The sequence below is a fragment of the Cyclopterus lumpus genome, chromosome 2 (genome assembly GCF_009769545.1).
Source record: "Cyclopterus lumpus isolate fCycLum1 chromosome 2, fCycLum1.pri, whole genome shotgun sequence".
NCBI lineage: Eukaryota > Metazoa > Chordata > Actinopteri > Perciformes > Cyclopteridae > Cyclopterus > Cyclopterus lumpus.
Window position 1 is genome coordinate 4068782 of NC_046967.1, and position 22322 is coordinate 4091103.

Consider the following 22322-nt stretch of genomic DNA (forward strand, 5'->3'; position numbering starts at 1 on the left):
GAGCTGCAGCATTCTGGATCAACTGGAGGGACTTAAGAGACTTATTAGAGCAGCCTGATAATAAGGAGTTGCAGTAATCTAGTCTGGAAGTAAGAAACGTGTGAACCAGCTTTTCTGCATCTTTTTGAGACAAGATGTGCCCGATTTTTGAAATGTTACGTAGATGAAAAAATGCAATCCTTGAGATTTGCTTAACGTCGGAGTTAAAGGACAAGCCCTGGTCAAAGATAACGCCGAGATTCTTTACAGTGGTGTTGGATGCCAGGGCAATGCCATCTACAGAAACCACATCACCAGATAATTGATCTCTGAGGTGTTCATGGCCCACTAAAATAACTTCAGTTTTGTCTGAGTTTAACATCAGGAAGTTGCAGGTCATCCATGTTTTTATGTCTTTAAGACATTCTTGAATTTTAGCGAGCTGGTTGGTCTCCTCTGGTTTGATTGATAGATATAATTGAGTATCGTCTGCATAGCAATGAAAGTTTATGCAGTGTTTCCTGATAATATTGCCCAAAGGAAGCATATATATGGTAAATAAAATTGGTCCAAGCACAGAACCTTGTGGAACTCCGTGATTAACGTTGGTGGTCATTGAGGCTTCATCGTTCACAACGTTGTATGAACTATGAACAACTGATTTTCTCATAAATGCAGAGAATTATTTAATTTTTTCATAGAAATATTGTTCTTATTGACAGCTCAATGCTTTTTGTTTGTTTTGATGCAATATTATGTTGCATTTTTTCCATTTTGCCTTATTGCTGCCTTCATTTGCTTTGTAAATATTGAAAAACAGACGGTATTACCACGGATATTTTTGTTCAATTGATAATTCCTACATTAAACTCCCCATTTGTTAATGTTAAAACTATCAAAATAATAAAAAAAGATTAATAACAGATTAAATCGCTAAAAGAAATGAAAAGTAAAGTCTCTATTCCGTACATTCCGATTAAAAAACCGAGCCTGAACGTTGCACCAGTATGACGAAATGGGCGGAGACGCGCATGCGTAATCGCAGTGTTTGCATTCCTCCTCCCTCCTCTGAGACTGACAGGTCGTAGCTGCTCACCGGGCAATGAGACAGCAAACACAGTGAGACGCCTCGAGATGGACTTAGCGGACGCTTTTCACCAAAGACGGGTATCATTTAGACACCGCTGTCTGTTGACGACAGACGGAGTTTAGTCCTCGTCGGGATTATTTTTGTTTTATTGAAGAATAAAAAGGATACTCGATGTCCCGGGAGAGAAATTGATGCGACGACTGATTTCCTGCGACACACACTGGCCAGCTAAGACTCCTTCGCGTTCACTTTGAAGACCACCTGAGTACATTTAAACCATCCTCGGCTATACCTTTACACGTGTATGTAATTGTGACACTGACACCTGCAAAGCACACGTCACTGATAGCGAAGAGACACACGAAGTTGTGGAAGAGCGCGCGGCTAATCGCTGCGGTGACTTAGCTTCTAGCTAACCGACAGCTTCTTTGTTTATTTAATTTGAGTCGTTAAATACAGTGCTTGTATCTATCTGAAGCGGGGTAACGCGTCCGGGAGGAAGAGCCACGTCGTTTATGAGCTCGTGTTTTGGGGTAACTGCATCCAGGGACGTTGGGTTTGGTTTTTAAAGGACGTAAATGATCTGACTTCTCACTTATGGCTCGTTAGTAACGCGGCACTGCAGCTGACCCTGCTAGCTAGCGTCTGTTTCAGCTAGAAGGCAGCCACTTATCGGCCTTTAGGAACTCGTTGAGGTGAAGATGCACAACCAGGACTTTTCCGCAGACCCGCCCGGGACCGGGAGTCGGAAAACGGCTTTCCACTACAGGAGAGGCAGCAGCGGGGCGCCGGCCTCCAATGGAGCCAACGCGATCGATGACAATCCCACCCAGGCTGGATCCAGTTCTCCCGGACTCCACCACCAGCCCCAGTCCCAGGTGGCTGGCGCTCAGGTGAAGAAAAAGAGTGGCTTTCAGATAACAAGCGTCACCTCGGCTCAGGTCAACGTGAGCGGCAACAACAGTTTAGCAGATGACACTGAGAGCTATGATGACATGGATGAGTCACACACAGAAGACCTCTCCTCCTCCGATATGCTGGATGTGTCCGTGTTCAGGGCCACGGACACTGGTGTGCCAGAGAGAAGCTCCTCTGATGAGACTCTCAACAGTCTTCACGGGGTAGACACACCTGGAATTGTGTCGCCTAACGAGCCCCTGCACCCTCATTCCATCCCGCAGGGGTCTCAGCAGCCCACCTCGATGGTAAATGGGACCATGCACCATCATTATTATCCTCAGCAACACAGCCAGCCTCACCATCATCACTCTGATAGCCTTGGAGGAGGCGAGCCCTCCGTGCCAGCTCTTCCCATTGCTCCCGTGGGTAGCTCCAGCCCATCTCTGTCCCAGAGGCCATCAATGTTGGATAACAGTAAACCTGCAGGTGGGACAACCCAACCGTCAGCCCCTGTTGTCGGTGGGACACCCACTGATCAACAGCTTCAAGGCAATGTGATTGTTTCTAATGTGTCTGCTGCTGCAGTTCCTTCTTCTGGGCCTGCAGGTTTTGACAACACTATTGTGAGTGGGCCAGCCCTCAACACTCAAACTCAGCACACACAGACTGCTACTGGCTCTCGTTTTAGGGTAGTCAAACTAGACACTAACTCTGAGCCATTCCGCAAAGGAAGATGGACATGTACAGATTATTATGAAAAGGAGGTTCCACATCAAACTACAATTGAGGCACCAAAAGGTGTAGAAGTGGCTGTAGAGACTGATTCAGGTAACACTCTGATTAGTCAGGGCATTCCTGCTGTACAGCCACCACACACACTTCAGCCCTACCAGCAGCCGAGCCAGGACTTCAATAGTCCACAAGCCATGCAGAGCCCACCTCAGGGGCTGGCCCAAACCACTCCTCTGACCTATGTTTCCCCCCAAGAGGTTGTTGGTGGGGCCCACATGCAGCAACCAGTGGCTTCTGTCACCCTCCCTACAGCAACACCACAGACTGGTATAAATCAGCCTCCCCCTCTAATACCCCAGCAGTTGCCCTATTCTGTGGATCCCCAGGGAGGTTACCCTGCATCCCAGTTCCATGCAGGGGTCATAGCTCCGGGAGGTGTCCGACAGCCAGACTTTATCCAGCCGACTGCTCCCTTCCAGACCCAGGTCCAGCCTCCGCTGCCGCATGTTACAACAGGAATGTCCATATCACCGGTTCCAGGGGGCGCGTCACAGCCACCGATCAGCTTTACTCAGCAGCTGACCCATCAAGGTCTGGTAGCCCCATCTGCCCAGGCATCATTTGTTGGACAGCCACATACCCTCCCAAATCAACCACAGCCACAAGTCCAGCCACCCTCCACTGCTAGATTCCCGGGAGCGCTCACCCATGCAACCCACTATATGCCTTTGACTGCACTGCAAGCTGACCTCCAGCCTCTCCTCACCCTGGGTGCAACCCTCACTCAGGTCCCTGGAGGAGGGAGCTCCATAAGAACATCCCAGCTGGAGGATGCCCAGAAGCTTCTGCTCCAGCACAAAGGCCTGCTGGGTTTACCCAGGCTAGGGATGACAGCAGGTAGAGAGGGGGGTGCAGAGGCCGGCATGGCCCACATGGGGATGTCAGCTGAGGCCAGTGCCTTCATGGTTGCTGCTGCTGCTGCTGCAGGCCTCAGGACTCAGCATGCTGAAGGAGAGGAGGACAGGTGAGAATGCACAGCCTGTGCGGCCAAAGCTCTTTATTCTAATGTAAAGTTTGCTTTGCAAATGAATGTTTTTAAGTAAACATTGGAGTTCAGCTTGCTTGTCATTGTGACATCACCTCACAAATACTTTATTTTACAGTGTATTGAAAGGCAAAATGTGCAGTGAAATATATTTTCCACATCATTGAAACAGCCACGCATGATGTACAAAGTCTGATTTATAGTGATAATACTGATAAAGGATTTTTATCCACCACCCTAACCTTTCTGCTCTCCTCGTAACAACATGCTGCAGCTGGTTTTGCTAAGTTTCATTCAGATCCCCCGTCTCCTGAGGGTCACTCTGTCAGCCTACAGATGACGCTGGTTGAAAAACGACTCACTGGGCATGCTATTGTAAAAACATCAGTGGCTGGAGTAGAAGCAGTGGAGGCTGCTGGTGACTCAGCAGTAAATAGACCCCCTACCATCACTCTATCAGCTCAGGACTCTTTGCAAGGCTGCATTTTCCCTGTTGCACTGCCTCTCACTGTCCTTCCTTTCTCGTTCAGTATTTGCGTCTCCCTTCCCCCCATCTCCCCTCAGGTTTAGTCTTTTATTAGACACTGGATCTGTTGATTTGTACCAACCCCAGGGAACTGTGCAGTGGTTTATTTATGTGTATAGTTACTCAATCCTATGTTGCTGTTATTTCTGCTGCTCAAAAGCGGTTATTGCACGTGCAGGTACTTTATAATAACGCATGGTTGCCCGGGAAACAAACTCCCGTGTCCCATTTGAAGACAGAGTGTTAGTCCGTGTTGTAGAGACTGTCGAGAGTTGTGTTGCATGAATCTGATAAACTCTCCCTGCAGAGAGATGGAGCACTGTTGTGGCAGCAGTCTAGTGTTACCTCTCTACTGTTCTGGTTTAGCAGGAGTTTCATGTTGTGAGTACAACAATAATGCCTGAAGGGTATGGAGGGAGTTTGACTGAGGCCTGTCAGCCTCACCCAAGCTCCCATTACTGAAATACAAAACATCTTTTTCAATATTGTGTATATATCATAATGTATATAAATTTAAATATGAATGAATGAGGAGTTCCATGATTAAAACAACAGTTTCTGTGCGAACCAGTAAACATTCCTCTAATTTAATTATCGGCACAGCAGTTCATTGGTGAGCTTGGTTGTTTATGTATTGTCAGCTCGAGGAACGGAGAGACACAGGGTGCAACAACTACTGGTTAAGTTTTGACGTAGCCGGCTGCAGACGCACCGGGACTGTATTCTTTGTGGAGGCTTTTGTCAACAATTCGTGGCAGCCCGTCTGGACTGTCTTATGCATGGTCTCCGTGAGTGTGTTTCCGTTTTCGACCCATTTTCTTGACCTGAATCGGCCACTGTCTAAGTGTGTCGGCTTTGTTTGTGTTGTCTCTCTTTGTCTCTCTTTCACTCGCTCATATTCTCTCTCTATCTCTCTTTGACACCTTGCACCATCTCGGCTGTTATCCTCTACCCTTTTTCGTCTTCTCTTTCACACACTCTTGAAATATCGCTCTCCTTTCCCTGCACACATGCAGTGTTTCCTCCTCGCTAGCGTCCACTCTCTTTCCACGAGGAAGTTTACAGGTTGTTCCCCGAATAATGACTCATTTACACCGTGTTTACTAATGACAGTGAGCAACAGTTTGTATGAACGGGTAAGCAGCCAGAATGAGCTCACAATTGACAAGAACAGCACCTGCATGTGACAGAAGGCCTCTGCAGAGACATTCTGTTTATCTTTCTACCTTTTTTAAACAACCACAGGCATAAACAAATACATTTACAAATTATCACCATCTTTGAATCTCACCGATAGATTGAAACAAAGGGCTTTTGTTGACACTACAGATTTATTTGTAATACATATTGCAAGGTGACATGAGAAAACCCCAAAATATGCAGTTTGCAATCATTTAGAATGGAGAAAATAAAATCTGAGACCTAAGAAAATAGTTGCTCTAATTTGGGTCACCCCTGTGCAGCTCTTATGGGAAGGCTGAGCTTTTTTTATACATAAGTTACTTGCATAACAACGATTAGGAATGTCGTTGTACCAAGAGCACAAATCGGCTGCTTTCATTCTCAATTTTAGTTGTAAATTCTTGTTGTCAAGAGTCCAGTTTGGCTCTTTTAAGAGCATCACGTTGCAGCTTCCCTGACTTTGACGGCGCGTGACCCAGCACAGCGCTGTGCGTGACTCATAAAGTGGTGTTGTGAGGCTGCTGGCCGTGTCTGTGTTTTGCAGGCTTTTCCGCTTGTGCCTTTTCACCTGCTTTGCTGCCTGTTTCCCTCTCTGTCAGTGAAAGTGCACAGAGGACGGTGATATTAATCGGGCTTTCTCCGGCTCCTCGTGCATCCTCAGGTGGAAATCCAGCCCGTAGGCCGGTGCCGGTATAATTTGACTTTTGGACCGCTGCCAGCATCTCTTCACTGTTGAAGGAAAACACTTGTGACTTTCACGCACACACTTCCAGTTAATTATACACCTGTTGTCTGTGTGCTATCTCTCTCTTCACTTTTTATACAGGTTTCAGAGAATGCATTCATGTATTGCTCACCACAGTTTTGCAACTGTGAGGACAGCTAGGAGCAAAAGATGTACTGTAAAACAAAAAAATAGTCCTCTTTAAACCGAGTTTATTAGCTGAAGAGCCGTTTCACTTCTCAAGCAAAACTCTGCACGTTGTTTTGATGCAGAAATCGATTGTAACTATCACAAAGCACTGCTTTTGTGAGCAGTCTGCATCTTTCTTCTCATGCAGCATGTTTTAGCAAGAATAATCCAAATAATACCTGAATATATTGCACTCTTGTTCGAGGCATTATTACGGGATAATTAACCATTCCAAGATACATTTTTAGTCTACGAATAGTTATTTGCTTGAGTGTCATAGTACATTCAGTGAGATTTATTAGGGTAATCCATCCGTCTGACTTCATCCTTTTGGAGCCATAAAAGTTAGAGGTGCAATCTTTCTTGATTATTTTTTCGTTCTGCACACACCGCTATCAGTTTTATATTGACCTTGTCTTTTTTTCAGTGTAGTACCACTTCTTTAATGAAGTAAACATGTGCAGCAGCGTTTTAAGAGGCACGAGTTTACAGCCTGAATACAAAGTGAAGTGATAAGTCAGTCCAGAGCGCCTCTAACCGTCTCAACAGATGTGCGAGAGAGTGTTTGAGCCTGGCGTAGCAAAATCGGCTGTTTTTAAGAGGCTAAATGTTTAGATTACTTTCTGATATTCCTTTTTTTTTTTAAGTGTTAATCGTTCAAGCTTCCTCTTCTTTGGTTTCTTGCTGGTAAGATGAGAGTTGATCTTCTAAAAAATAAGAAGTTAGTTTGGTCTCTCGGATGATTGTAATTTCTAGGCGTTTCTTCCTCATAATTGAAGACATTACAGTCACATATTCTGTGTCATTCCAAGATGTCTTTTATGTGTTTTTAACGTCAGCATGTGACTGAAAGAGTTTTCATGATAATAACCTGCCTGTTAGGCACTGCAGTCATACCGGCTTTGACATGTGATGTTAATATTGACAAGCCTGTTTTCAGTTTGCTCTCCAGCCATAAAAGAGCTTTAACAAGGTAGAGAGAAGGAACTCCCGGCAGCTCGGACCAAATATGGATTCATGGAGCTACTGAGAGAAGTTCAGGTTGTGATGTTTTGACTTCGAGAACAATCCTCGCTTCTTTCCGGGGGTTTCCAAGAGAAGCTCTCGACTTTAAATGTTCATTATTCTGACTTGTGGTATGAACATGAAACGGAGCAGTGAGCAATGCCCAACTTCAAAACGTTTTTGTGAACCATTGCTCTGGTGAACGCGCCCCAACATTAGCTGCATTGTTTGTACACTCGTTCATGACTAATCAGCGTAACAAAGGCAACAATAATATGAGACGCATCAACTTAAACATTACAAGCATCAGTGGACTGCCTTTGCAATCCAGCTTTATAGATCATAGTTCAGTGATATTTTGTTGGTTTAACTGCAACCTTTTACATATTTCAAACCTAACTTCACAAAATGAAATGATGTGTCCTAATAGCATAATTAGAACCACACTAATTGCATAATTAGGACCACATCCCTCAGCGATATATTTTTGTGTATCTACTATCTTATTCTACACTTACCTGTTGATCAGATAAACTCCAATGTCTTTATCCAGGTACCTACCTGTACAAAACCCATGTTTATCCTAAAGGAATATCATTTCAATATTGGGGGGGGGGGGGACGATTATTAATATAGAAAATTATGGGTCGTTTTAAAGGGAAGAGATAACTATAAATATACTTGTAAAGTACATGTTGGCCTTTCTCAACAAATGTCTTCATTAAAGCCTAAGACTTTGCTGCATGATTTCCCCTAAAATGTGTCTTACATTTTATATTATTAAGGTTATAGACTATTGTAACATATTCAAATTGAACCTCTATGATATCGAATATCGAAAGACTTCTCCACAAGCACATCTGCTGGTGTTTTTCTTTTCTTTTTATCAGACGGCAGCATGATTGTGAACCCCAGGTAGTTTAACACGGGCAAGAAACAGATGTGCTGCTATAGAAACGCTCTGTCTTTGTGCAGCCAAACGGCTTGCATTTAGCACATCAAGCGTGCATATATATATATATATATATATATATATATATATATATATATATATATATATGATGCGTTCTTTGTCGAGGGTTTTGCAATCTTGGTTTGTTTTTAATTGTGTTGTCATATCTGTTGGTGGATCTTTTATAATTAGAGGTCAGACAGCAGCTTAGTGAAATCTCTGCTTCTTATTTCTTAGTTGTAATCTCATGGGTGTCAAGAGCAGTAAATCCCACCTGAGGGTAGTGAAGCAGTTTGTCTTTTAATGAGGGATGACATGTTGAAATCACGCTTCAATAGAGATTTAAACTCAACCGTCTGTCGTCGTTCTCTCTCATGTAGTTGTTCGGCTGTCACCCCACAAGGGGGCAGTATCGCTTCATAAATCCTCCCCGGCTGCTCAACAGTTGTTGGTATAACCCTAACATGCTTTGAGAATCACTGACCTAAAAATGTAGCTGGCAGCTCAGTGGAAAGGTCTTTCCTGCACGCAATGTATGATTCACAAAGAACTGAGTGCGTTTAGATCTCCTCCGTGTTTTCTATCAGACATGGATGTTTAATATCTGACAGAATCCTACAGGGATTTATATGATATCCTTTGGCAGGGTTAGAAACACTGGCACTGTGCTTATTTTAGGGATGCTGATTCACTCCTCCCATGGACAAGTTGATGTGTGTGTATATATAGTTATATGTATGTTAAAGGATTTCTAGGCAATTGTGACTTTTATTAGATCATATGAAATGTCTCATTCTGAATACACACCCATTAAGTGAATGCATTTGATTTATAGCTCTCTAGTTCCCATTATATTATAATCCACTAGTACTTGCTTTATGAGGCAGATTGTTTTAATACCAAATTACTCTTTTTTTCTTTTTATTTGTGGTATTTTTGTTGCTTCGAAAAACCCATGGTAGAGCTGAAACAAATCATAGATCAGCATAGATCAGCACATCAACACTGATAACCATTTATGTATTTTTTTTATGGGCAAATATGCCACAAAAATGCCTTTGTTTCACTTCCTCAACTGCTGCTTTAAAAAAATATATATTAATAGTAAATTGAATTTGAAAATGTCCTCTTGGACTAATTATCTATTAATTGCGTAAGAGGAATTGATGATAATAAAAAAAAAATAATAAGCAGTTGAAGCCTAAAGAGCTGGTTTTGCATGTTAGTGGTCTGACTTCATTGTGTGTGTGTGTGTGTGTGTGTGTGTGTGTGTGTGTGTGTGTGTGTGTGTGTGTGTGTGTGTGTGTGTGTGTGTGTGTGTGTGTGTGTGTGTGTGTGTGTGTGTGTGTGTGTGTGTGTGTGTGTGTGTGTGTGTGTGTGTGTGTGTGTGTGTGTGTGTGTGTGTGTGTGTGTGTGTGTGTGTGTGTGTGTGTGTGTGTGTGTGTGTGTGTGTGTGAGATGCCGCCGTGTTTTTAATTCCTCCTTGTGTTTACACTGAGGGAAAAATATGAGCAAAGGGGAGGAGAGGCGATGCGTTTTGTTGTCTTCTTTCTCTCTCGGCATTTTTCTCTTGCTGGATTTTCTCACATAAGAAATCCCAGAACAGCAGAGACGTGATATTTCTGATCCTATAACTGAACATTCACACTGATGGACAACTTTTCAGATCAGTGATTAATAACCTTGTTCCAAACATCACCTAAACCAAATAGGTTAACTCTGTTTACTTTTTTAGTTTAGTTTTTTGTTAATGTGTAATATTTATTATGCGTGCTGTTTTATACATAAGATATTGTTTATAATGTTTGCTTCAATAATTTGTACATTTGTTTTGTTGATGTAGTCTTAATATTTTGGTTTGAATAGAGTCCTGAGCATAGGTCACCTGCCACTGAAAGACTGCAAGGTGCAAGGTGCCACTTTGTTTATTTTTGACTGCATCATTTCTGCTTTAAAATGCAGATCTTGTAGTGAATTTCTTTGCGTTTGATACTGAAATATCTCTATTTTACATGTTTCCAATGAATGACGTGCAAGACGAGAGATGGTTACTTGGTTTTCATTAAGCCACGTCTGTTGTTTAATATTTCAAGTTGACTTCTGAAAGAAATATACGTAGAGTGGACTTTCTTTTTTTGGTAAAGATTTTTCTTTCTTTCACATTTGTCAAAAGAAACCTCCAGATCAACTACGGTCCATTACACCTAAGTTCTTGCGGTCAAGTTCAGCAAAGGGAAAGTGTTTTGCTCCAGGCCAGAGAAAAACAGTCTCCATAATCTGTCTAAAATGTCTACAAGTTATAGCTCACCTTTTATAGGGCCTTTCCCTTCCAGTTACTTTCAGGGTTTTCTTCTTTCTTTCGTTTCTTTTTTTTATAGAAAAATGTCAAACTCATCCACAATAAGATGACCTCTCGACTACCTGTTAAGGAAAAACGTGAACCCCTCACTGAAAGTGACACTTCCTGGTAAAGAGGAGTAATAATTCTGTGGACCCGTCCCCGTGTGAAAACACACTCGGACCACCGCGTGATGCCGGCACGCTGCGGAGAGCCTCGAGCAAAAGTTTCTCAACCGCCGCTGAGAAGATCCTCGCGGTTAACCACCGACAGTGAGCCTTCTGACTGTTTACATTGACATGGAGCTTTTAAACAGACGCCATGCAGACTGGGGGTCGTGCCATTTTTACTGTTGGCAGTGTTGTGTAATATTTGATTGTGGAATCTTTATTTAAATGCATGGATTAGAGAGGGAGGGGGGGGGGGGGGGGGGGGGTGCTGTGGAATCCCAATTTTATGCGTGAAATTTGTCACACAGAGCCAGATTTTATTTTTGTGTGTGCATACAAAGCTTTTACAAACACACACATGCATGCAGAGAGCCTTCCTGCTAGTTTGTAGACAGAAATGATGGAAGCAGGAGGAAAGATGATATCTGTTCTGATTTTAGCCAGATCTTTTTTATATATATATATATATATATATATATATATACTTGATGTTTGATACAGTTGATATATGAATTATCGCCCAGCCCTATACATTCTTCTCAATTTCCTTCCTGCAGTTTGTTTGTGGGGGCAAACATGCCAGAAAATTAATGATAAATCTACTGATCTATGAGTCGGTCGACAGAAGAAAAGAATAGTCAATTATTGAATTATTGTTTAAGTCACTTTTCTATCTGTGATTCCAGCTTATATATTGTGATGTTAAACTGAATATCTTAAATAAGCAATTTCTCAGCGTCTCCTCCTGACATCATCTCCATGATGCTTGTAGAAGGTGAATAAACTCCCAGTGTTTTTTTACCTCTCGTCCACTTCATAGTGGGCGAGCAATGTGTGAGGGTGTCGATAGCTCGTCCGTCACGAGAACGAGGCTCGTCTGCAGGGCCACTGAACTAGTGGAGATGTTGGAGCTCCGTATGCCACACAGGCTGCTTATGTAAGGCATGGCAGAGACCGATTTCCCTTCCGCTGCAAAGAGTCGCTGCCCCGAAGCCCTGCGATGCCGTGAGAGACGGTTGAGTTTTGGGGTGTTCCTGCTCTTTGTTTTGTCTGTTTAGGCAACGAAGATTATCCCCAGTTGCAGACGAGCAGAAGGTTGTATTTTGCTGCTTCTGTGCGCGTTGCCCGCTGATGAATTAAACCTCGAGAGCAGTGAAATGATTATATGCTGCAGGTCCCTGTTTGATTATGTAATTGTCACTATTTCTTTCTAAATTTGGGAGATACAAAACACACTTCCTTCGCTTCAGCGTCTGTCTGTGTGCGTGCGTGCACCAGGGGTTGATCTTGCTGTCGGCCTTGGTTCTCCTCTGTGTAAAATGCCAGCCTCCGAAAACCGGATCCCGCCAGTTTGCAAACGTAGCCGCGCACACAAATGGGACACACGCAAGCTCTCGTCTCCCAGCGGCTTGAGGACAAGCGATGCGGAAGGTGGCTGGCGAATCGCGGAGCGGCATGCAGACGGATACAAAATGAAAGGGGGTACAGGAGGAGAAGCAGTGAAACATTTGAGGAGACAAATAAAAAGTATGACAGTGTCTGACATCATCCGCTATAATCACCCCCCCTAATTGCTTTATAATACCCTCTGCTATCGATCCCTTTTTACATTTCCATTTAACTTACAGTTATGGAAGAGTTGGATCCTTTTCAAGACCACACACAGCAGCCTGCGTGAAGGCCAAGCTCTGCTTTCACTCCAACTGCACAATAAAGTGAGGCGGAAGTGTTACTTACACTCAGCTGGGTGCCTTTTGTGAATATGTGGATAAAGAAAGGGCTGTGGTGGGGGGATGCCTTCGAGGGTATGTACAGCAAATACACAGGTAGGCTTTTAGATTTCTGTTGGCTGTGTTGATTCAACACTTTTCTGGAACATTTAGCCACTGGAGCTCCCAAGATATCTCCTCCTCTGCCTCCTTATGCTCTCACCTCGTCAAGATGGTCGTGTGGTTTTCGAAGATACGGGAATTTAGCATTTCTTGGAGCTACGAGTACCAAATATAGTTCACTCCTTGTTTTGCGATGAAACTTTTGTATTTTTTAACGATGTGGCCGATGCAAGCTCCATGTGTCGTTTTCTTAGCTCCTGCACATCCACGTCGTCTGCTGCCACACCGTGGCTGCACCATCCACCCTTATGTAAGCTCCACAGGGTGTGGTGGAGATATGAACCACCACGCTTTTCTTTTCTGTTCAGATGTGCGTTTTTAAAGAAAGTGGAAGGTGATTATTGTGGTTGTCTTGAGTAGAAAGCTATTTTGTGGATCTGTGTTTTGTTGAAGGCCTGTTAATTGTTTTATCCACAGTTCGGCACAGTGGAGAGCTCATTACCTAACTCATAATAGCTTAGTGGAACATCAACATGGTATCCTACCCAATAAGGAATATTTTATTTGGCATTTAAGACTTAAACTAAGGAGAAGTAGTGGTAGTGTAATAATACTGTCATATTTGTGTTCTACATCTCCCATGTGAAGTTTAAGTATACATTACGCTTTAACATAGTGGTTAGGTAATATATGGGTCACCTCTTTGCACATGCCACGCACAAAAGCATCCCATCCGTGATGTCACGGTCTCTCACCATTGGCTGAGCTGAGTCCGTTGCGCCGTCGGCGATTGGCTGAAAGTCGACTGTCTCCGCATCGGTGAAACGCTCCCCTCAGATGAACTATGAGCCTTTCGTTCCGAGCGGGCATGCGTGTACTATCGGCAAGCACACAATGTAAAGACTTGTTTTCAAGTAGCGAGTAGTCAACGACGGCACCTTTTTTTTTCAAAAAACAAAAAAATGCTTTGAGTGTCATTTTATTGCTTTATAACCACTCTCCGGTTGCTTTCTGGCCCCTCGGCAGTTACTCGGATTAGCGACCCGTACAGTGGAGGAAAGGAAAGATATGACCTTCACCTAATGAGGTTAATACATTCACTTCATGCATTGTGCTAAAACAAACTCACCCCGCACACCCCTCGCCGCCATTTTGTGGTCCCCACAACTGCGCACCATCTTCGATCGCGGTTGCCTCCTCCCTTTGTTCTCTTTTTTTACGGTTGAGATCCGGCATTGATGCGTTTTGTACCGTCGAGCTAGCCGTCTTGTTTTGATCGTCCTTTGTTCAGACTGTAATTTATTTTATTGCCAACATGGAGGTACATGTGAGCAATGCTCCAAATTGAGACCCATACTGTGAGTGTGTCTGTGTGTGTGTGTGTGTGTGTCGAGTGTGCATCCACCGATGAGCAGTGACAGGACGGCTGAAGACATGCTCGGGTCAACATACACATTCTCCTTGAGATAACTTGAGGAGGGGCACAGTCTGAGGAAACGTGAGGGATGCAAGAAGTGGATGTTTGCTGTTACATTCAGGCAATTTAAGGGAGGTTGCACCCACTCGTCACTATAAACCGATACAAGGAGGTTCAGATTAGGGCGTCCATCTCCATCACGCAGGATGTTGCAGACCAATGGGAGGGGCTTGCAGGCGTCTGTTGGCGCGCTAGCGGGGTGTGTGGTCAAAAGTAACTCATCCTATTGGTCGGATCAGCGTAATCTGACAGTTTATATAACAGAAGGGGGGGTGACATGACTCCTTCTGCAGTGACATCACAACCCACCCACATATCTCCCCTGACCGTGCATCCAATCGCCTGAGTGTTTGTGTGATTCAGGCTCCGTAAGGGAGATTCACGCTCCCGTTATACATACACACTCGCACACACACTCGCACTCTCCCATCCCCGTCCTCCATTGTTCGTCGGGCTCCCTTATGTTAATCTCCAACAGCTAAAGGGAGCAGGAGGTCGGGGGTCCAACGGGTCGCAGGTCAGGAGGACAGAGGAGGTGCAGTGGTGGTGTCTGTTTTGGGAGGGGTTTCTCGTTAGGGGCAGTTGGGGGTGGGAGGGGGGGGGTCCCACTGCTTTGGTCGGAGTGTGTTTCTAAGCCTGAGAGCATCAATGAGAGAGAAGGGGCTGGCCGGGGCAAGAGGAGCGCAGGGCAGGGACACCATGGCCCTGAAGCTGCTCTTCTGGGAGCTGGAGAAGCATCTGAAGAGGTAACGATGGCTGTAGTGTTGTCACGTTGGTCGGCGGTGTCGTCGGGGGGGGGGGGGTGTCAGGTCCAGCGAAGCAGCCTGGGGATTAAACCAGGGGCTTTGTGTTGGTGTATCTGTCTGATTGTTGTGGTGGTGTCCGGTTGATTGGATATTTTCTGTGTTCTCGTCGAGAGCCTTTATCCACGAGGCTTAACCGACCCGCACATGTGGTACCTCTAGCTGCTTCAAGGCGCATCACCTCAGCGTGCACAATACTCCCGCTCAGCAGCCCTGAAGGGCGGTCGATGCGTTTGAGGACACGATGTTCTTCCTCCTGCACATGTATGTTGTTACACTCGACTGTGTGCGAGGCCGGCTGATATCCATCCACTGCAACGTGGACCAAGACTTTGTCTGGTCTGCTGTCAGTTGAGTTTTTCCCTCCAATCTCAACTGCCAGAGATAAGCGCCCTGTTCCAGTTCCTCAATTGATCCATTCGGCCCATATTTACTTCCCTTTGCTCAGTTATCATGCCACGAATAGACTTCACTCTCCAATAAACCAATATCCATGCAGCCTGTCCAACAAGAACAATCTACAACCCACAAAAACACATCTTTCCTACAGTTTTAATATTCCCCTCCAACACTTATTTATCTCACATAACATACATGTGACTGCTCCTTTTTTGGAAGAAAGAAAAAGAAGAACAAAGGTTTTCCATTTCTCTAATATTACTAAGTCCCCTTGACCGTTAAAGCCCTAAAATACCAACATATAAGCAGGTTTTGTCCACGTTTCTGAGCCCCAGAGCGACTCCCACGTTGACACACTTCCACTAACTTAACTTGATTCAGTGGCCGCTCGAAGCTCGGTCGAAGTCAGTGAAAGGTGTGAAGGAGCAAGAGTCAGTCAGCTCGAACTGATTCCATTAAAATGTGTGAGAGGAATAGCACACAGAACACTGAATGATCTTCCTTTTCTTTGCGTGCCGTTAATCCAAACTGTGCGTATCCACGGTGACGATGTCCGTCCACACCGTCGCACCATGAAATCACATTAGTGTGCAATAGTTCATATTGATCTGCGGCTCGAGTAATTCCAACACCCCCACCCCACCCACGTGATTAAATCCCCCCAAAAAATCTGCTTTTGTCTAATTAAAGTGTCATGTTCTTCATTAATGTATAATATTACAACAGATGGCACGACTAATCAATAACACCACGATTCCTTACATTAGGGCCGCAGCTGTTCCTGTTATTAGTTATAAATCCAAAGCTATTCAGTTTAATATCCCATAACATTAAGGAATCCACCAAATATTCACGTTTTAAGATGCCGGAACCAGTTTATTTGACTGTTTTTGCTAATATAATTGATTATCTGACATTGTAAACTTTTCACAGGGAAATATTCTTATCGATTACATTCCTTCTAGTGCTAGAAAGATTATCTATTGACGAATTAGTTAAAGGACAAAAATAAGAGGATCTGCTGTTTTATATCATCGTCAATTTGAACATATTTGGATGTTTTTATACATCACGTTTCATATTTTATTACTCTATTGTGCAAACTTACTCATTATTAGTAATTTTTTTATCACACCACTTTGTCTCAATCTCAGAGTTTGTGTGGTTAGAACATTATATTGGTTGTTAACAACAATATATATATATGTATATACTGTATGTGTGTATGTATATTTATATACTGTATGTGTGTGTGTGTGTGTGTGTGTGTGTGTGTGTGTGTATATATATATATATATATATATATATATATATATATATATATATATATATATTCTTTTTTCTTTTATTTGATTAATTGATCGTTCATGCTATAAACTGAAGATTGTAAAGAAAGTGTCCGTCACAGTCTGGAGTCCAAAGCGATGTATTTTACATCCATTTACAACAATATAAACATAGATGAGCGGTTTAAGCTCACATTTGAGCAGCTGAACAACGACTTGTATTATCAAAATCGTTTGCTTTCAGTATTCTGTCGCATGACAGAAATACAGAAACCAAACTTCTCCTGAACCGTTTGTGACGGTGCCAAAACAAACTGGAGGGGCCGTGCTGTTTTATTGTAAAGAACAGCGTGTTCCCCCCTCGCACGATTAAACTGATGTAAAGAAGACAATGGAGCTGCTGTGCGTCTCTTTTCTTCTGTTGTTCTCAAATGTTTATTTACAAGTCGGTGAAAACAATGGATTATGTCCTCTGATATTACAGTGACGTCTTCTGTGTGTCATCCAGTGGTATACAGTAACGAAGTGGAAATAATTTTATTTTGGATATCTGTACTTTACTATTTATATTTCTGTTGACTTTTACTTCACTACATTTTGCAAAGTAAACTGATACTTTGATACATTTCCCCTGAAACCTTCGTTACTCGCTACAAAATTGACTACAGCGGCTACATGAGTAGATGACTGATTTCATGATGGAAGCACCTGCTACTTTAGCATCGCAGGACTAGTCTGCAGCCCAAAAGGTTCTTTTGAAGATGAACAGGACATTTGTCAGTTTCCAGTAATGACTGGGTTGTTACTTTAGATCATGTTTTGATATTTGAGTCATTTTGTGGATGATCAGATTGAGTTATGACGGTAGCAGTCGCCCAACTGCAGATTCAGCTTGAGCAAACCCTTTGCCTGTTGTGTTCAGATCAGACCCAGAGGAGTTTATAAGGCAGGTGTCCTTTCTCAAAACACTGACCTGATGCATCAAGTTGATATCTTTTGCTGAACACAGTATTCTGCATTTTTCCTCTACATCCTTTAGTCGGAATGAGCATCCTTATAAACGCACTGTTACAACTCCTTCATAGTGTCATATTGCTTTTTGGAGATTTATGATATGTTCATAGTAGATGCATCACAGCCAACCCAATTATTTTCAACACAACTCCTTCTCCTTGGTCATGGTGGCCGCAGCACTTAAAAGAATAAACTTCATAATTCTCAAAAATGTTGACCCTTTGCTTTTCTATTAACAGCATTTACCTGTACATTTACTTTCAATACTTGAGTACATTTAATATCAGAAAATTAAGTACAGTAAATATCAGATACTTTAAGACTTTTACCCAAGTAGTGGAGAGGAGTTTTTCCTGATCCGATGTGAGGTCCTGGGACAGGGATGTCGTATGTGTACAGATTGTAAAGCCCTCTGAGGCTAATTTGTGATATTGGGCTATACAAAATAAACTGAATTGAATTGAATTAGTGTTCTCATAGGTGACTTTCACTTTTACTGGAGTCATTTTGCAGTACGTTATCTTTACTTGTACTCAAGTATTGCTTTTGGCTACTTTTATAAACCACTGGTGTCATCACGTGTCATCCCTTAATACATGCGCTATAACCGACAGGTGGAGACACCGTCTCAGTCAAAGGTGTCCCATCACCTGCAGTCCACATTTAAGCGTGAAACGAACACGGCAGCACACGTCTAGGGCACACAACGGACGCTAAAAAAAAAAAAAAACCAAAATGTCCGCTGTTGAATTGCTGCGTGCTCATTTAGAAGCGGAGGTCGTCTGCTCCTCCGTCTGCTGGGTGGATGCGGAGCTTTTTATAGGGGACGGTGCAGCAGGTAGAGGGGTGACGTTGCTGCGATAGGCCCCTCCCCGACCAATCCGAGCGCGCGCTCCCCGCATGCATTATGCTGATTAGCCGGCGTCTGCGCCAATCACGCGGCCGCTGGCGCTGTTTTTCCTGCATGCATTACCCGGAGAGGGAGCCGCGGCGCGCGGAGCTGCAGCCCGCCCGCTCAGTCTTTGTGTTCTCCGTCCCGGCTGCGAGCTCTCTGCCATCGCCCGGAGAGCAGACACCCGCCTCCCCCCCCCCCCTTTTCCTCCGTCACCCCACTGCCCCACAATAATGCGCTATTTTTCTACTTTTATACCGCTGGGCTTCCAGTTTGAGCAGCGGAGGATTCGCCTTCGGGGGTTTTGATGGGCTGGATAGCATGAATTCCCAATGTTACACAGTGGCGATGGATCTTGGCGTTTGTCAACTGAGGAATTTCTCCATATCGTTTCTGTCCTCCGTGCTCGGGAAGGAGCGCGCGTCAGTCAGGGTTGACAATAGGTAATGTCACTGCGCATTATCGCACCATCTCACGGCGACGCGCGGAGGATCGATGACTTCATTTCGTGCCTGAAACGTTGCCTCATTGATCCTCCGCCATCGGAGCTTTTTTTTTTTTTTTTTTCTCGACCTCCATTTGCTTTGTTGCAGACTCTAAATTAAGAGTCTCCTCTTCCTGCTGTTTATAATTATGGCGTGTTTTGTTTTCCGTCATGACGGCGTCATAATGTGACGCCCCGGGCTTTATTCGTTTATAATGTTTGCAGCACAAGAAACGCCGGATGGAGGCAGCTTCATCTAATCCGACATCATGTGTGCGCTTTATAACCAACATATTTCTCTTCTCCGTCCTCCAGCTCCTCCGGTGCAAGTGTGGTGGCCATCGACAACAAGATTGAACAAGCAATGGTGAGCATCTCGTTCCCCGCACAGTGTTTGTAAATAGGCCCGTCTGGTGTTATGTAAGCGGAGCGCTGCAGCGCCGTCGCCTCCCCGTCTGTTATATGTATCATTAGAGAATATGTTTAAGTTAATGTTGTGGCTTTTGTACAGATGGGAAATATCAGGGTGACATTAGGCATGTGGAGGAATGAATGAGAAGCATGATGCTGCTTTTATGTTTTTTCTAACGACAAAATCCAGCTGCAGATGCAAACCCAATATATATATATATATATATATATATATATATATATATATATATATATATATATATATATATATATATATATATATATATATATATATATATATATATAATTTCAGGCATAAATGCACCTGCTGGTTTCTAAATGAACGGCAACAGGAGTTTCCTGCTCTGTCACAATTTAGACCGATGACCTCCGGCTTGCTGGCTACTTGATGTGGGCCGGGCGAAGGTTCACACGCTATCCCCTCATATACATACGTAGTCCCTCGCCCTCTCCCCCCGCCCCCTTGCCCAGTGTTGCTAGGCAAGCAGCAGCCTCCCCGCAGCTCAGTATAAATAGCTCTGCCGGTGATTGGCTCCTCCCACTCCGGTGCAGGAACATTTTGTTCTCTTCCTGCGTACCAGGGCAGGGAGGAGGAGGAGGAGGAGGAGGAGGAGGAGGAGGAGGGGCGGGTCCACAGAGGGGACGCTCAGATGATTAAAGGCAAATCCTCCTTCAGCAGGCTGGCACCGCACACGGAGCAGTGTCATGGGAGTGCATTGTGCAGCATTATGCAACTTTCTCCTTGTAATGATCCACCTTTTTCTGAGGAATTCCCATTGTGTGAAGACTGCGAAGTGATATACGATGTTAAAGTTCCGGTTGCACTCTGCTGCTTCACAGGTTTCCCCCCCCCCCCAACAGCATGTTTCTCAGTCCATTTGACTCAGTCAGTGTTTTAAAAAAAAAAAAGTAAGATAATAGTGTGTGTGTGTATTTATTTATTTATTTATAGAGAGCGAGTAAATGAAAATGTAGACAAGCCAATACATGAAAAAAATCCAAAGAAAGGAGATACACTATTTTAATTATTGATAGATTCTTTTTCTATTAATTTATACCAATTATAATTCCTCAAAGACTTAAGTGACATTTTTTTTTACATTTTCTTCGTCCAAAACCTGGTGATCCGAAACACAGAAAAACTCAGTTGTGAAACTGTAACCACAATACGTCTGAAGTGATTAAACGATTATCCACAGAGTTGCTACATGTTGGTCAGATAATTGACAAATGATTAATAGATCGTCATTTTATTCAGCCTTTAAAATGACCCAAAAAAGTGTAAAAACGCATCAAAATATTTGCAGAAGAATCTCCTGATCACGTTTATTGACTATCCGTCATCTTTGTCGTGTAGCGAGGAGTTTGTGGTCTGGAACATGAACGTGTGTAACCGTGTGGCTCTTTCTGTCTGCGTCCTCAGGACCTGGTAAAGAGCCACCTCATGTACGCCGTGCGCGAAGAGGTGGAGGTGCTGAAGGAGCAGATCAAAGAGCTGATCGAACGCAACACCCAACTGGAGCAGGAGAACAACCTGCTCAAGAACCTGGCCAGCCCCGAGCAGATGGCTCAGTTCCAGGCGCAGGTCCAGACCGGCGGCTCCCCGACCGGCGCTGCCCAGCCTCCGGTCCCGGTCCCAGCCGGGACCGCACAAGTCCTCCCTCCCACACAGAGCTCCGGCACGTCTGCGTAACACAGAAACTGCACTCTGGAGAGCCCCCTGAGGAAGGATGGAAGGAGGAGGAGGAAGGAGTCTTGCCATACTGTGAACTGACTCTAGCATCAAGACCTATGCCACCGTCTCGAGGAGTGCACACTTCCAACCGGAGGACAAACTTTTCTTTTGTTGCACATTTAATTTAACTTAAAAGACTTCGGAGGTGCACCGACGAGTGCGTGCGTGTGTGTGTGTGTGTGTCCACGCTTATGACCTGCTTCAGACAATCGGCATCTTCATCGCGGTGACGATGAGGGAGGACAGAGCATCGTCCAGTGGAGGGGGGGAGGAGTCTAATCCCTCGCCATGTGACCTGTGGAAAGTGTGCCATTGTCTTTGCTCCCTTTCTCAACCCAGCACTGTCCCGTCAGCACACACCTGACTTTCTTTCTTTTCTTCTTCATCTAGTTTTTTATTCTTTTTCTCCATGCACTTTTTTTTCAAACGACTTAAAACAGCGGACGAAACACGAACGATTTGCACGACCCATCTGGAATGGGAGTCAAGAGTCACCTTTTCTTTCTTCATCTGAAGACGATGATGCATCGTCTTGATGTTCTGGGTTAAGAGGGGCTTGAAAAGAATTATGAAATATATTTAGATATCTATCTATCATAGATAGATAGATATATTAGCTGTGCCTCGTCGTTCACTTGAAGAACTCTTTGTTCTCTTGGAGGTTCTCGTCGCCCTCCCCACCCTCAGCGCACCCTCCCCGTTCTTGATGGAGCATTAAACATTTATGCAGGGAATCAAAGTTTTTTTTCTTCTCTTTCTAGGGAAAGGTTTGTGTATTTTGTCTGTTTTATGTTTCCGCTCTTGTTGATGTAATTTAATGTCCGATTGATGTGTAAAAAAAATTATTGATGGAAAGGAAAAAACAAGCAGGACGTGTGTTTCTAGGTTTGTACAGATTAAAAGAAATTCCAATTAAACTCTGCCAAGTGCCTGGTTCCTAACCATAGATACATATATACACGCTTTTTTTGGGTTGTTTTATTCGAAATATGTATATACATGTACATATATATATATATATATATATATATATATATATATATCTATGGTTTTGCCAGGTGTTGAACTACCGGTGGTGTCATTACTCAGGGCGGCAACACGCGAGGCGTATTGACCTCAACACCAGGATGCTGTCT

The 22322-nt window shown here is 43.9% G+C and overlaps 1 protein-coding gene across 2 annotated transcripts; it reads left to right on the forward strand.

Annotated features, from left to right (window-relative positions):
- The first annotated feature begins 1043 nt into the window (after positions 1-1043).
- On the forward strand, positions 1044-22103 carry zgc:65895 (uncharacterized protein LOC393546 homolog). 2 transcript variants are annotated; one of them, XM_034547867.1, is made up of 3 exons: positions 1044-3725; positions 19335-19386; positions 20875-22103. In XM_034547867.1, exons 1-3 carry the CDS (start codon positions 1771-1773, stop codon positions 21142-21144), a joined length of 2277 nt encoding a protein of 758 aa, XP_034403758.1. In that variant the 5' UTR covers positions 1044-1770; the 3' UTR covers positions 21145-22103. The 2 variants fall into 2 exon arrangements, with proteins under 2 accessions (XP_034403758.1, XP_034403768.1); XM_034547877.1 differs by lacking the exon at positions 1044-3725 and adding an exon at positions 18524-18978.
- The last annotated feature ends 219 nt before the right edge of the window (positions 22104-22322 follow it).

Bases quoted from the DNA above. Each gene is read 5' to 3' on its own strand.
- zgc:65895 (XM_034547867.1), top strand. From the start codon at position 1,771: ATGCACAACCAGGACTTTTCCGCAGACCCGCCCGGGACCGGGAGTCGG. The intron at 3,726-19,334 runs GTGAGAATGCAC...TCCGTCCTCCAG, and splicing joins GCTGAAGGAGAGGAGGACAG to CTCCTCCGGTGCAAGTGTGG. The intron at 19,387-20,874 runs GTGAGCATCTCG...CTGCGTCCTCAG, and splicing joins ACAAGATTGAACAAGCAATG to GACCTGGTAAAGAGCCACCT.